We start from the raw sequence: 15171 nt of genomic DNA on the forward strand, positions 1-15171 counted from the left end.
ATCCAAGCAAGGAGAACAGTGACAATATTCTGTAATAATTACATTTTATATTGTTCTGGAAACACACATATTATTTAGGATGGAAATTCTGGTCCAGGGTTGGGGCGAAAAGGTCAAAAAGAGTGAGGGAAATGAAAATTACGAGCACTGGAGATTAAACGGAGGAACGAAACTAGCTTAGAGGGAAATAGTCTTGTCTATCTGAATACGCTGAGAATTGCTTCACTTTAGGAAGGGACAGAGTGCTGAAAACAGCCCGCAAGGCCCATGTTCATTCAGCCTCAAAAGAAAAGTTGTTTCTGGGTAAATCCAGCCTCCCTGTCCTTTTCATTGGGCTGCTTCAGGTCTGACTTAATGCTTTCCGCTTCCCTCTCTCATTGTATCCCTGTTTCTGTCTTTGAAAAGCTGCTTCTATGTGGACTTTAAAACCCCCCTGATCTGAACAGACAGCTCCTCCAGACACAAAAAAACATCTGAGCATCTGAGGCTAAATGCTCCCAAAAACCATAAAAGCCCAGAAATTTCAAGTTTGCTAAAATGTAAAAAAAAAATTGCAATAGTAATAATGTGTTTGTGAAGGATAATGACCCCCTAAGAAGCATGAATGCATTTGGACTAAATGAATCAAACAAAAGCTTTTAAGCTAATCAACTAATTCAATTAAATTTGTTAATGTAATAGAGCAGATGGCACGGAATCTGACTTATTGACGGCATACCTGGAGAAAAACCACAGCCTCTGTTTCTCTTAAAGGGGCAGAATTGTGTATTTTCCAGAAACATAGCAATTTTTTAGCACAATAATGCAACTATTTGTAGAGTGTTGCCAACAGTGAGAGGTTGCTTGACACAGTCAGCGAGTATGAGTGAGTGCATCTGTACGAATTGTAAGTTTTAAATGAATAGGGCACATCTGTATCACAGTTTGTTCATAATTGTCTCTGCCAGCTGCTAGGATATATACAGAGGCCAGAGCCCCCTTCACAAAACACTTTAAGGAGCTTAAGATGTCTTTTAGACTCCATGTGTTTTGTCAATGGACCAATACAGACGTGAAACCCACCTTTGTTGCATCCTAACTTGCTAAGCAAAGTACTCACAGATGTGCAACCAGTCCCTCGAAAGTTTTAAAACTGTTAATAAAAGAACTCAAATAAAAAACAAATAAAAAGGTGAGTCTACAGGTTTAATTTTAAGCGTTTTCCAGTAGAAGACGATACATATTTTGTCTGGCGTTAATGTTTTGAAAAATAAAAAAGATAGAATGCAAAAACTAAGAATGCATATTTTATGAGTAGTGCTACGGCGATGTAGCCCCACACTTCCTGTCGTCCAGCACTGCTGGCTTTATTTTTGGAAACGAACACTTTTGTGGAATATCTTGTGATCTATAAATGCCCAGAGGGAGCTCAAAGGCAGCTTGTCTTCGAAGTTTTATCACAAAAATATTTTGTGAAAGAAGCTTGTGCAGCAGAAGAAGCTATGCTTAGTATGAATTAAACACAGTTCTTAGCTTTAAAAACAAAGTTTAAAAAAGCAGGGAATGTTCCTCTTTTACCTGCACACAATTAAATAAAACTGTATCGAAACATATGTTACGAGCTGAATTACGAAAGAGTCATCACATTATGCTAAGGAGTCAGCAATTAGCCTTGCACTGCAGCAAAATGCTTTCAGAGCAAACCCTGTAAATAGGACCAAGATTGTAGATGATTGTAAAGTCAGAAAAAAAACCCCGAATCAAGTTACCTCTGAGCTTTGCAGGTGAAGTTTTATTAGAATATTTTAACATTCTTAACAAATTTAACCTGTGCTGGAGAGACATACTACAGATGTTCCACAAAAACTGTTAAAGCAAAATATTTGTTGCTTTTGAGAAACTGCAACATCCTAAATCCCACTAGCAAGGAAGTAAGTGTGTTACAAAAGAAAGGCAATGTGTCTTTCAATACCTGGCATCAGATTTATTAACTTTAATATGATATTGAACTTAGAGTCTGTATCTTCCAGTACCCATTTGTAATAAATAAAAAAATGATCAATATTGGGGCCAAAGTTAAGATCAGGACAAACCAAATTGGCTGATTTCACAACACAATGAACTGTCGTGTCGAGATAAAAAAGGAAGCAGCTCAAATATCCCAACATTGACATTTTGCACCTGTGGTCAGAAAAAATTATCTTAATCAACCATGTGACTAGTTCTCAAAAACCAAACTGTTTGGTTTGAGGAGAACCATTGGTTTGAGGATTCCTTCTAGTTGAGGAGAATCAATGAGATTAGGAAGAAGTAGTGTCAGCATTGGAAACAGCCGATCTCAACTGAAATGTTATGGATTTGTAAGTACAAGTCTTTCAAATTAAAGAACTGTTCTGCTGTTCATAACTGTTCATGGATTTTTTTTAATATACAAAAATGTATATATGCTGACAATATATAGTTCTGTATCTGTTTATTCACAGCCCAGCAACATATGAGACTAAGGAAACTATTACTCACTGGGCAGTTGACGCCATATGCCAGTGTTGCAGTTTGACTCGAACCATACTGAAAGACATATGTCTACGAGTGCATTCAGATCCTTTCCTTATTCTGTGTCCCGGGTAGCAATGTACCAAAGTATTTCCAGTTAAATGAAGGGTTGCCATGAAAAACATGTTGGTTTTGTATCCTGCTCTGGTCAACAGTCAGAGCCCTGCTGCTCAGCCACCTGGCATCACTTCACCAAATCCTCTATGTTAAGGGTTAGGAATGGTGCGTCATTGATAGAAATTTCCATGATTTCAATAATTTTTCTTTATAATCAAAATGAATGTTTCATTTTGCTCTGAAAGCTTTCTGCTAACAGGCAAGTTTCATCTTGTGAGAAATGGTTAACGATGATATATTAACCACAACCATGAACACAATTTCTTAAAAAATAAAAATAAAAATGTAACTGAGGAGGAAATTATCAAGTTATTTATGAAAAAGGTGAATACAAAAATATGTACTGGATGATCCCACAATGCTGATGGGTTTAATATTTACAAGTCAGACCAGGTTTTCTGACTCTCTATTTGAAGAATTTTTGTGCCCATTAAAAAACAAAATAAAAGATTACTCAGCCTTTAAATAACTAATTCTCACCATTTTATTTCATGCAAAGACTGATATTGTGTCTGAGTACATTTTTTCCATTAACTTTGCATTATCTTTGGTCTAATGGGTTACAACCCAAACACAAAAGCACAACAACAACAAAAAAAAATCCACTGATTTTCTGTTACATTTTGGCGTTTTAAATGTCCCCATCTTTTGCAGCAAAATCACTTCCGCCTCATGGATTGTTAGTGGATTAATCATCTCTTTGAAGTTACACACTGGTAACACCAACACATTGATCAAAACTGAATTTGGGTTTTGCAACAATTGCAGCAATTAATTGGCTTAGCATTCCCCAGGAAATATTTGCATGCTTTGAACAGAAGTCTTTTGGAAACACAAACATCCCAGAGGCAGCACTGTTCCTCATTAAAACCTGGTCCCTAAATCCCTTTTATATGCACAATCTACAGTTTTAAATCAACCTCCGCTAGAGCAAAAGATTTCAAGCTTGTTGAAATATGGCATGTCTTATATTTTCCAACAAACCAATCTGGGATTTGTGTGAATGCATTTATGTCATTGGAAGAAAACCTTGTCTTTAGTACAAACATCCTCAACATTTCTCAAAATCTTATGTTTCCCAGATGATTTATCCAGATGATAGAAATAATTTAGAGCAACCCTGCACCATATGTAATTGCCAGCTTTAAACTTCAAATGTTTTATGTGCTTCATTACAAAAAGTTTTATTTTTTTCTTCTTTGTGCTATTCTTACGTACCTAATAGGTTACTTTGTGGAAAGCTAGAAGAATATCTACGACTCTCCTTAAGCAACTGGAAGAGAGATGCAGATTGGTTATTGTCAAAAGCATCAGTTTTAAATGATGCAGGATGTTTTTTGTAAAGGACCAACAGGAAAATGTGCCAAAAAGAAGGCGACAGTCTGAAAACCCTTTTAAGTTTTCAGCTAAAAGGTCGGAATTAATTGTTACCTGAGGCCGTAAAGCACAGTTCCGTCAGGGTGTAGTCGGATCATCCTGTTCTTGACAGTCACCCCATGGACAAAAGACTTCTTGTCATTAATAAAGTAGGTGTCAGGAACCCAAAGCTGGTCAGCCACCCGGTTGTCCAGGGTCAGGTTTAGGGGAATGCCTGTATAGGACAGCCGCTTATCTCTCCAAGACTGCTGGAAATACATGGTGATGGTGTAGTCCTGATGGGGCACAGAGACAGAAAGACTTTAGTTCCTTATTATCTCTTTGATATCAGACCAGCTTTCAGGGTTTTGTCTATTCCAATGTTGAGAGTCTGGTTTGTACATTTAGTGATCACACTCGCATAAGTTCAGCTTATTTCTCAGAATACACCAATGTTGTAATAAAAACTGCCCTGTCAGGCAGCTAGCTTTTCCAGCTTGTGAGAAACTGTGTGCTTTGATCTCTGTTTTACTCTTGATTCTTATGTTTACTTCTAGCTGAATAAAACTCAAAATGTCACAGAAGCAATCTGTGAAAACTTTGCCAGGCATTTTCAGATCTTCTCTGAATATTTCTGACATCTCCAGATAAATGTTTAAAATAATTAGCCTTATGCCAGATGAAAACATCATGGATTGATTTCCTCTTCTAGTCTGAACTTTGTCAAAGTTCAGATGGAAGGATATAGGCTTACTGACCTGAGTAATTACTGAAACTGCCGTGTGGGTTATTGGTGCAACTAACACACAATGCGGGATCCAAACTATTCAGCTCCTACTGTTCCTCCCTCATAAAAACACAACGTGTTCCAGCAGCAGAACAGACTGCAGACGCGAGTTATGTTGTGTGATGCCAGCTCTTATTAAGCAGTGGGGAAAGTCACTGGCCTCCATGCTCCAGTTCTGAGACTCAGACAGTTGGAACTCCCAGTTTCACCTGCTCCTCAGAGGCTCCTGTTCCTGCATCAGTCTCAACTCTGCAACTGCTGCACCAGTCATTCCTTACTGTGACTCAGACAGGAAAGTGGAATAATGCAATAGAAGAGTCATAATGGTGTTCTAAATTTATTTGTTTAGATGTGAATAAAAATAACTTGGGATGATGTCTTGTTTTTAAAGCATCACTGAGCTTAGTCTACATCTAATGTCAGATGAACCCATTTTACATAAGAGCTGTCATAAAGCATTCAAAGACACAAACAATGCAATTTTCTCCTGTGAAAGCCAAGATCTCTCAATATAAACATTTGCATGAAGTTGGAAATCTAGCATGGATTGGACCAAATTAAGATGTCTGATACATAGAACACTCAACAGTAGGACTTTCAGAAGAAGCTTAAATGGGATGAATCGTCTGTCTTTTTTTTTTTTCTTGCTGCTCAACGTTGATGTCTCAGCCTCAGGGAACACGTGTTTCACTGCTGTCTCTTGCTTTCAGGGTTAACATCTCAACATCGGGAAGGCACTCCACTCATGTTCTCACTTTCCAGCCGGGTCCATTAAAATGCTGGTGGAGTCCTGTGTGCTTCCTCCTTTTATGTAATTCTAGCCCTTCAAATTGCATTTTGTTAGGGCTTTGAATCCATGAGGTGCTCGAGCATTCGAATTAGCTGCTGACTGGAACAAATGAGGAAGCCAGGGAAGTGATGTCATGAAAAGAAGACAGAGTCATAAAATCTGATTTAAGAACAGGTTAAGATTTTTAGACTTCTTTAAGGCATGTTTACGTAACAGGCAAATCTAATGTTTCACATCCGACCATGCATTAACTTCTACCTATGTGCAATGGAGGTAAGAGGAAAAGTCAGACATCCTTTCTAGAAGAGACACCCTTTAACTTCTCCTGACGTATCCCAGGTATTTTGAGGAGATAGAAGCTATCCCAAACCAACTTGGGCCTATGTGATTTAACATTCTATTAAAACACAAACTGTGATTCGTCACATTTTTTGGTCAGATTAACTAGCCACACTGCTTACTGTCTGACTTTCTTTTGCATCTCCACCGTCTGTATTTTAGGTATTGCTTACCACAGGAATAAGCTGGTTTCTGCCATGTGCCAGAGTGCATCAGGATGCAGTTTTGACCCCCAAAGGTGCAGCATCCGTGAGCAGCAAACCTCAGGCACCTCCACAGGATGGCAATGAGTCCAACACAGTGGTAGGTCTGCAGCAAAATAGTCCCAGAGCCAAAGAGGCACAAAGAGAGATGCAGGGCACCTGACACCTGACCCAGCAATGTAACCACATCCCCCAAAGACAAGTCTGGAGCCCAGTCTCTCCAGTAGCACCTGTACAAGCATCTGGCAGCAAGACTTTGCTTCTTGGATGATTTAAAAATCAACAATCTTACTTTACTGGATGCCTGCATCCCGACTCCGCATAAGCGGAAGAAGATGTATGACTGGATGGATGAATCTTACTTTAGAACATCAGTGATCCATGTTGGATAAGGTCAAGTAATTAGATTTCCTTTGACAGTACAGGCATTCAGACCATCTAAAATGTTTCAACAAACAACTCATCAAAATGTCCCAGCTGAGAGCTAGTAGCATTTAGAGGAAAAATCACCAGGTTTTGGTTGATCTAATCTGGGAGAAGAGCAGCCGTTAAGATTTTTCTCACAGCTATTCAGCGTTTTCAGCATCCGTTGCACTTTGCCAAGATGCTTATGTGTGCATTTCTCAGGCAGCTCGAGGGAAACGAACTTTCTGAAAAAAAAAATGCATGTGTGTGTTTGAGGGCCATCTGTACCTTCAGAGGTCACCGTTCAACACCAAGATGAGCGTGGCTACAGCAAAAACTAAGGCAACCACTGCAATTGCTTTGGCCTGATAAATACTTTAACTAGAACACAGAGACTGTAGGGAGATCGCAGGCTGTAGAACAAACAGATTTGCAGATTTAAACTACATAGCTGCAAAGATAAAACAAAATTTTAATCAAAAGGAAATCATATAGTAGGATGAGTCAGCTGAATGTCCTTATTTTTCTCAGCAGCAGCAGAAGGTTCAATCAAAAGAAAATCTTCAGCCAGTTTTGTGAAAACAGGTGATAAAAACGTGTTAAATATACATGGTGAAAGGTTAAAAAAAGTGAACCAACAAGATAGAGAAAACCAGAGTGTAACAAGTGACAATACAAAAGGAGAATGAGGTAAACTGCACTACTGAACAAGTGTGTAGTTTTTAAAGCTTCCTACTTTGTCGTCATTTTAAAATAAACTTTAATTGTAAGTTCAAATAAAAGATAAAAAACATTGTATTATTCATAAAGTGACATCAAAAGGTTTGAAGTGTGAAATTCTGGACAAGTAGACAGATGAGAATAATTGGTCTTGATCTGTCATTCTCTATGCTTTTCAAAGGTCTTTCAGAGTTTTTGTGACCTTTGGTTGGATTTGTTTGTACTCAGTTTTACTCCAGTTGTTACCTTTATAAAGGATTTTATTTATTAAGCTACCCAACACTGAGCTCTAAGTAATTTAGAAAGGACTGAAAGTCAAGACATAAACCAATGTTTTATGGAAGAACTAAATTGGTTTTCATATAATTTTTTAGAAATAGAACAAATATGAACATGTAAATCCTGACCAGTCTCAGCACTGGGATCCAGTTTAAACCAACAGAATGTTACATCCAAACATCCAGCTTAATAGTAGTAATAAAACAAGAATTAGTCATTCAGCCAGCCACTGGAACTGTTAGTTGCAATAATAAACTAGAGATGACATTACGTCTCATGAGGCAACAGCGAGAAAGTGCTGCCTCATAAAGCTGAGAACACAGAATATGAAGCAGAGCGACCTGCTTGTGTTATGCGAGGGTGGGTTTACAGTGTCTTTGGGGATACAACTATTATTAGAAGCAGCTGTTCCCCTCAGCACCCACTTGTCCATCATCAAGGTGGCACCTTGGTGTTTCAGAGGCTGAGTGATAGCCTAAACGTGAACCGAATACTGAGTACTTACAGCCTAGAATCAGGGACAGGAGGCGCTTCCTTACTGCAGTAAAACCACACTGACCTGCACCTCATGTGGGCACCAAACCTAGATGACCAAATGTTGAAGCTTTGCTTTCTTTTAAACATTTATCTAATCTGTGAAAATATCTCTCTGTAACACTATTGCACTTGTTCCATTTCTTTATCCTGTGGGTCTGACTTATATATTATGACTTATATTTTCACCTAAATGCGGCAAAGGGTCTTGTGCTGCAATAACCTCATTGCAGTGTGCTGCGGTTTGACCTAATTCATCCTTATCTATAACCATCTTTGGCGGAAACTGAGCAAACATCAGAAAAGGGATTACAAAGTGAGGTAGGAGGAAAGGCAACATCACTTTCTATTCAGAAAAATACTGAAACCTCCGCGGAACCAGGACACATGATGTAAAACACATCCTGATCTCAAGTCAGGCAAATACAACTATGAACTCTTGAAATATCAAAGTAATAATCAGGGGTTTGCAGCTCTGGAACATACACTGCCAGGCAAAAAGCTGAATGCAAAAAACTGAAAAATCTCTTTTTCTACATGTTACTGGAAGCCAAAAAATAACAGAAAGCATAAGTAGTTTGGTGTTTTGGTTCAACAGTTCACAGTTCCTCGCTGATTCTGACAATGACTGTGCAAACTATCCATCCTAATCTATAGATGATAAAACCAACTTCTGGAAGTCGGTTTGTAGGTGCCAGCCTGTCAGTGGGCTTATCACCCCATTGGTCCATTTATATTTTCTACATAAACACACCCACAAAATTTAGGCCAATCACACAATTGTTTTGCATGCAGAGGGGGGCAAAATGCTCTTTGGAAAGGTTGTGAAAAGGAATGGATGACATGAAGCTCAGAACAAAATGACAATTTTCATCACACAACTGCGATGATGAGAACATTTCGACATGTCAGTCCAACCATGCTGGGCTCTTGAAACAACACAAGAAATAAAGCTTGGATTGATGTGACCGGCTGGTTAGGTCTTACCATAAATGATAACATGGTAAACAGAGCACGTGTTGCCTTCCTTAATCCTGTGGTCAGACCAAATATCCAGAAATGCTCTATATAGCAAAAACCAGTGATGTGAAGATCAATAAGAATACAGATGCTAATCATCTGCTGTCTTCCACCCATCAGGGCTTTCACAGTTGCCAAACCAACCACCATCCTTTTCCTTGTTTCCATGCCAACCCCAGCTCTTTCTCATACAGGTAGACAGAGGCAAATCATTACAAATCAAGATTCTGGCAGAAACAATCACAAGGACAAATCAAGTTAGTCCAAATATGAAGCAAAAAGGAATATGTTTTATTTGAGAGATTGGTTGTTTATACTATTACCAGCGTCTTAAGCGATTTAAATACATGTTAGTCAAATGAAGGGAAAACTGTTTAGTTTACGGTTATTACCAGAATCCTTGAAGTTTAACAAATTAGTGCTGAGCCCTCTGTAGGATTAATTAAGCACAGAATCTTTCCTGTGTGCCAAACAGATTTTCTGTGACTTCCTGAAGGGCCCAATCACATTGGCACCCATGACTGCTGCCACCCATTTCCCTGTTCTACTCCACTACTCACCGGTGGAATCAATCAATACACATTTGTGTCAATCAGATGTCCCTTAGGGCGACTACGTTTCTTAGTTAGCGGATAAAGTGAGTTTGTAGCTTGCGGCTCATGCAAACCAAAGTGTAAAACATTAATCATGTAGACAGTTTGCTGAAAGCAAAGTTTAACACTTTGGCTCTGGGACAGAAGCTGGAGAAAAGCCCTGCTGATATCACCACAGCAAAAGAAGAGCATGCTCTTTTCCTTTCGTTGGGTATTTAAATAACTACAGATAAAAGTTTAAAAAGTCTGTCTTTGAACCAAGTTTCAACAACTGCCAATTGAACCTAGGCCCAAAATGACTGCTATCCAGTCAAAGTTTCAATAGTCCCAACTATGCCTGGTTTCAGTGTTGAGTTCACACGAATGTGGTCTCTTGAAGGTCATTCAGACTGTAGCCCACAGGTGAAAACACAATCCATTGCTACTTACCAGCATGATTTCACATTGGACGAAATCCAGAATGAGATGCCAATATGCCTATTCCAGAAAAGGAACTTTGTAATTTTGAATTACTGAATTACATTTTGTCTGATGTTTCACCGAGAAATTAAAATGCTCTAAACAAGATAACGTCTGGGGCCTTTGAGAGACCCTTCTTACAACTTGAGAAGTTGGCGATTTGAGGAAGGATCAGAGATATGTTATTGCATTACATTTAGAATTGAAAGGGTTCATAAGCAAAGAAAAAGTAAAAAAAATAAACCAGGATACCAGAAAGATTGCGGTCATGGCTATGATTAAGCAAGCAGAACTTGACTTCAGTTGTGGGTAACAACCGGAAGAATGAGATAAATACAAACAGGTGAAATTAGACTGATCTCACCTTATGGATCAAGTCTGCATAAGGAGCCAGATTGGACATCTGCTAAAAGCACGCAGTGGCTGCCACCATAGAGAAGGTTCCACATGTAGAAACCTTGAGGCAACTCTTTGACTGCCGACAGGAGAAGGTCATCCAAGAATGGGTGGTTGGATGTTAATGCAATTCAACCAAAGTTGAACTGGGCATTATGAACTGACTCATAATGCAAGCCTCAAAAACTGACAACTATTTTCAGGTTACAAAATGGTAAGTGGCTGTAGTAGCATACTCCAAAGCACTTCACACTACAGTCATTCACTCACACATTCAATGGCAAGTTGCACTGTGGCTACAGCTGCCCTGAGGGACTCTGACAGAAACAAGGCTGCCATGCACCGGCACCACTGGGCCCTCTGATCACCATCAGCAGACGAGTCAGGTGAACTATCTTGTCTAAGAACACAACTGGGGCGTGCCGTGATGGCGTAGGGGTTGGCGCGACCCATATTTGGAGGCCTTGAGTCCTCAACGCGGCCGTCACGGGTTCGACTCCCGGACACGGTGACATTTGCCGCATGTCTTCCCCCCTCTCCTTCCCCATTCCTGTCAGCCTACTTTCGTAAAAGGGACACTGGAGCCCACAAAAAAGACCCCCTGGAGGGGTAAAAAAAAACACAACTAAGACTGACAGAGAGGAGGTTCAAACTGGCAACTTACAGTTTAAGTGATTGTTCAAGAGAAGTTTTAAGGCAAGGACTTTCGGAGTTTCCTACTCCGAAAGTAGGAAACTCCTACTTTCGGAGTAGGAAAGTAGGAGTCTTGTCTTGTCTTTTACACGACAATCTTGTCGTGTAAAAGACAAGACAAGATTGTCTTGTCTTTTACACCCACAAGACAATCTTGTAGTGGAAGACCAGGGCTTAATTTGAGCACAAAGGCAGTGATAATGAAGATCTGGAGCAGTTACTAGAGCTGTGGGTGAGAGACAAAATAATCAGTCTGTTGTACCAAGGCTCGAGCTCACAACCAGTTGCAATGAACAGCCTGAATACTTTATCTAAAAGTTAGAGCAGCATGTAAACCTAAGCATTTTGTTGTTTGTCAGTTCTGGTATCCATATTGACCTCAGTTAATCCTTGTCTCACATGGACCGCTGTGAGCATGATCACATGCATGAATGTTTGCATTCTGGAATCGTTTGATTTACAAATTAAGCATTGCAGAAGACCATGCATTGACAATGTGAGATTCTATAGTTCATATGGTTGACAAATGCCTGCTGAAGTTGTTAAAACAAGTAGAAAAGTGGCTCTCAGTCTACATGTTCTGGTTTGACTTCTCTGGTTTCCACTTTCCAGTCTGAGCAGACAGAGACATTAAACAGGAGGTTAATGGAACTTCCTTTAATCAGGTGGTCAGGCACGGCATTTTTATTCCGAGCAAGCAGAGCTGCAGTGACATATGAGGCTGTGATTATCACACTGGTAGGTTTGACTTGAACTGTTTCTATTCTGTGTGTAAATCTGAGACTGTCAAGTTCTTTATAGCAAAGGTTTTCTCTAAAAAGGTTTCTTTTTAGTAAGAATATATTCGAGTTACTGTATATCTATAGAAATTAAGTTCTAATTAGACATTATAAAAACAGTTTGACAATTTACAGTAGTGGCTTTGTTCCATTTCAGCTGCCTCCAATTAAGTGTCTGTGGTAAAATGAAGATGTTTTAATAAAGTTAATCAAAACATAATTTTTACTCACCCTTTGATAAACAAAAGGTAAATGAAATCATGCTTTATGTGGAGGTTCACACATTTTTATATTTAAAAAAACAAAAGGACATGAGTTTCTATTCAGGGCCTTACAACAACTTGTGCCTGGTCTCCCCTCAGCCCCTAACCTCCTGTGTCTAACTGAGCAAATCCTGACACCTTGATATCTTCCTCTGACACCTTGATATCTTCTCCATGCAGAGATGAAGAGAGGTCCGCACTGCTTCTCATAAATCCTAATCCCACAGCGGCGCTAGACCCATCACTCCTCTGTCCTGATCGATAGCACCAACTGGCTGGATGAACGCAGAACCCATGACTCGCTCTAAAAACACAGCACACTCTCAACATGTTGAGAGGAAATGTGTGGAAGATATTAAAATTTATCTCATACATTCTGCTTTTAAGCAATGAAAAGTGGAAATTTGATCCTGACTTAACGTAATTTTCATTAGCAGCTAACAAGGTTTCTATTGGCCATGTGCTGATTGCATCGATTTTTTTTTCAGATGCAAGCCTCCTGGAGCATCTTGGGTGATGTTTTCTGCCAGAGAATATTTCATCATTTCACACAGCAGCCAAAACAACAACAAGAGCACACTAAATCCCCCTAGATGATAATTCTTTTCCTCAGCACTAGCAAAAAATAAAAGTCTTCATATGGTGTGGATTAAATGATAAACGGGTCGCAAAACAGTCCAAAATCCTTTAATGACAAAAAAAGTGATATGTATTGAAATACATATCACTGTATTTCACACACATCTCTGAAACACACACACACATTTCTGAAAATAAAATATTAATGGTTTAAATATGTGAAACTGGTGACAATAAGACATCTGAGAATTGAGATTAGACAATGAGTTTTAATGTATTCCCAAACTCTTTAACTTTTCACACTGACTACATCGCTGGATGAAATCTGTTTGTATGCACATACCTTTGCAAGCCTAAAACACATTTACATGCTCATGTCTTTCTCTTAAGTCCTGTACCCCCACAGGGTGCCACATTTCATCACTCTTAGACAAACATCATGCTGCATCACTGTTATTTTACCTCCCCAGCTGCCCTCTCTTCTGACAGCACACCATGTCTGATGACTTAGACCAGCAGAGACCTGACAATGATCTGAAAACCCGCCTGTAATCTGTTCACTAACTGCCAAGTTCACTTGTGCCTCACGAGTGGTACAAGCCCTGTCCACCGGGGTCGCGTCAGTGTCAGAGACGAGAGTGCTTGATTTGTCTCAAAATGACATGAGACGTGTCCTTAGGGAACGCTGAGTGAGCTGCTTTGTCCTTTGTCCATATGTTAAAGGATTCATCTGTAAAGTTATTAGTGAAAATAAGGAAGAGCAAAAACAAAAACAAAAAAGACTTGTCCACATATCTTTTTTGTATTGTATTCATTTTTCTAAAAGAGGAATAAACTGAAACAAATTCTCCCAAATTTTCCCTGAACATCTCTTATCTGCTGAGTTTTGTTTTGTGGAAATTAGATCTGAATTAACTGCAGACATAGCCTCAAATCCAGACATATTAAGTCTAAAAGTGAAGTGAGTTTATTAGAGGATTATTAGACCTTTAATTTTAGACATGCATAACCTGAGACTGCCAAGAAAAGTTAAATCACGGCAAGACCAGGGACTGAACCTTCCACCTCTTTCCCTGCTGACCTTCAGCTGAACAAGAGATGAGGTGTAACCACCATATAAGTGCATGAGAAGTCAAGTATAAATTAAAGGGTGCTAAAGCAAAAAAAAAAAAAGAAAAAAAAAACCGTATAAGTGCCATTTGGCAAGTCATATTTCTTCACATTAATTTTTTCCATCACAGAGGATATATCACCATATTTTAGAGCCAGAAAACGAACAAATCATGGAAGAATGAAAAAAATTGATCTTGGGAAAATTATCTTAAAACCTGTTTAAAAAACCCCATTTTGAATCACACCTGTTAAAACAGCGAAGCACTACCTTATATGGCTATGAGCCCTGGAAACAGATCATTTAGTAGTCTCTTACAGTATTGACAGAACAGATTGTTTTCATAAAGAAAATTATGCTACTTTAATGAGGATATGTCAGACAAATGTTTGGCTTCTTACTAGTGACAGAAAAAGGATGGCATGAGCAGTTTAGGTGTGAAGATCCTATTTTGAAGTAAAAAACACTGTTTAGCTGCATGTAAGTAAACACAGGTAGGAAGAGGTAATTTCTTCTCACCCATCAAAAACCGTTGGAAACATTTTTTTATCCTGAATTATGAAACAAATTCAATTTAACAACTTAAACCAGATCCAGACGAAACCAGTAAGTCTTCAGCAGCACTAGGCCATCATGTGCTAGTTTATTTTTTATTTTTTAGTGTGTTTCTCTATTGAACAATACTGAGTCATAAATTGAACAGAAAACTGAAAAGAAAAAGTAAAAAGTAAAAATGCCGACCTATGTCCTTTAAATTCACTGCTCCACAAGAATTGGAACCTCTCCTCAAAAAAAAACCAGCACACATGCAGCTCAATGCAGACTGCTATAATATTTTGTAACAATGCATAATACAATATTTAAAAACTGGATTTCTGTCCAGTACAAACATTCTCAACAGATTTGTGTTAAAGAACAAAATCGGATTTAAACCCAACTCTTCCTATCTGAACATCTTCTGACAAACACTTCAGTTTCACTCTGTAACTCACGGTTTGTTCTAACTCGCACAGCAGCAGTGGTGGTAGACATGCAGAAACTACTGTGATATCACAGCCTTAGTAGGTGCAAATGTGAATTTAAACAGCGTTAGAAGCCCACACAATTGCAGCAGGATGAATTAATGAATCATGGTTTCATGGCTGGGCCGGGCAGTAGCTGCTAGAACTTGCCACTGTGACTCTTTAAGCCTCCATGAGCTGAAATTGACTGTAGC

At 39.0% G+C, this 15171-nt stretch overlaps 1 protein-coding gene across 1 annotated transcript in view; it reads right to left on the reverse strand.

The window, feature by feature from the left end:
• gabrb1 (gamma-aminobutyric acid type A receptor beta1 subunit) overlaps window positions 1–15171 on the reverse strand; it is a 39914-nt gene that overhangs the window by 17567 nt on the left and 7176 nt on the right. The window contains exon 4 of the mRNA XM_005797724.3: window positions 4081–4301. Within this exon, the coding sequence (XP_005797781.2) occupies window positions 4081–4301 (221 nt within the window). The remainder of the gene's footprint in view (window positions 1–4080; window positions 4302–15171) is intronic.

The sequence above is a fragment of the Xiphophorus maculatus genome, chromosome 19, assembly GCF_002775205.1.
Source record: "Xiphophorus maculatus strain JP 163 A chromosome 19, X_maculatus-5.0-male, whole genome shotgun sequence".
NCBI lineage: Eukaryota > Metazoa > Chordata > Actinopteri > Cyprinodontiformes > Poeciliidae > Xiphophorus > Xiphophorus maculatus.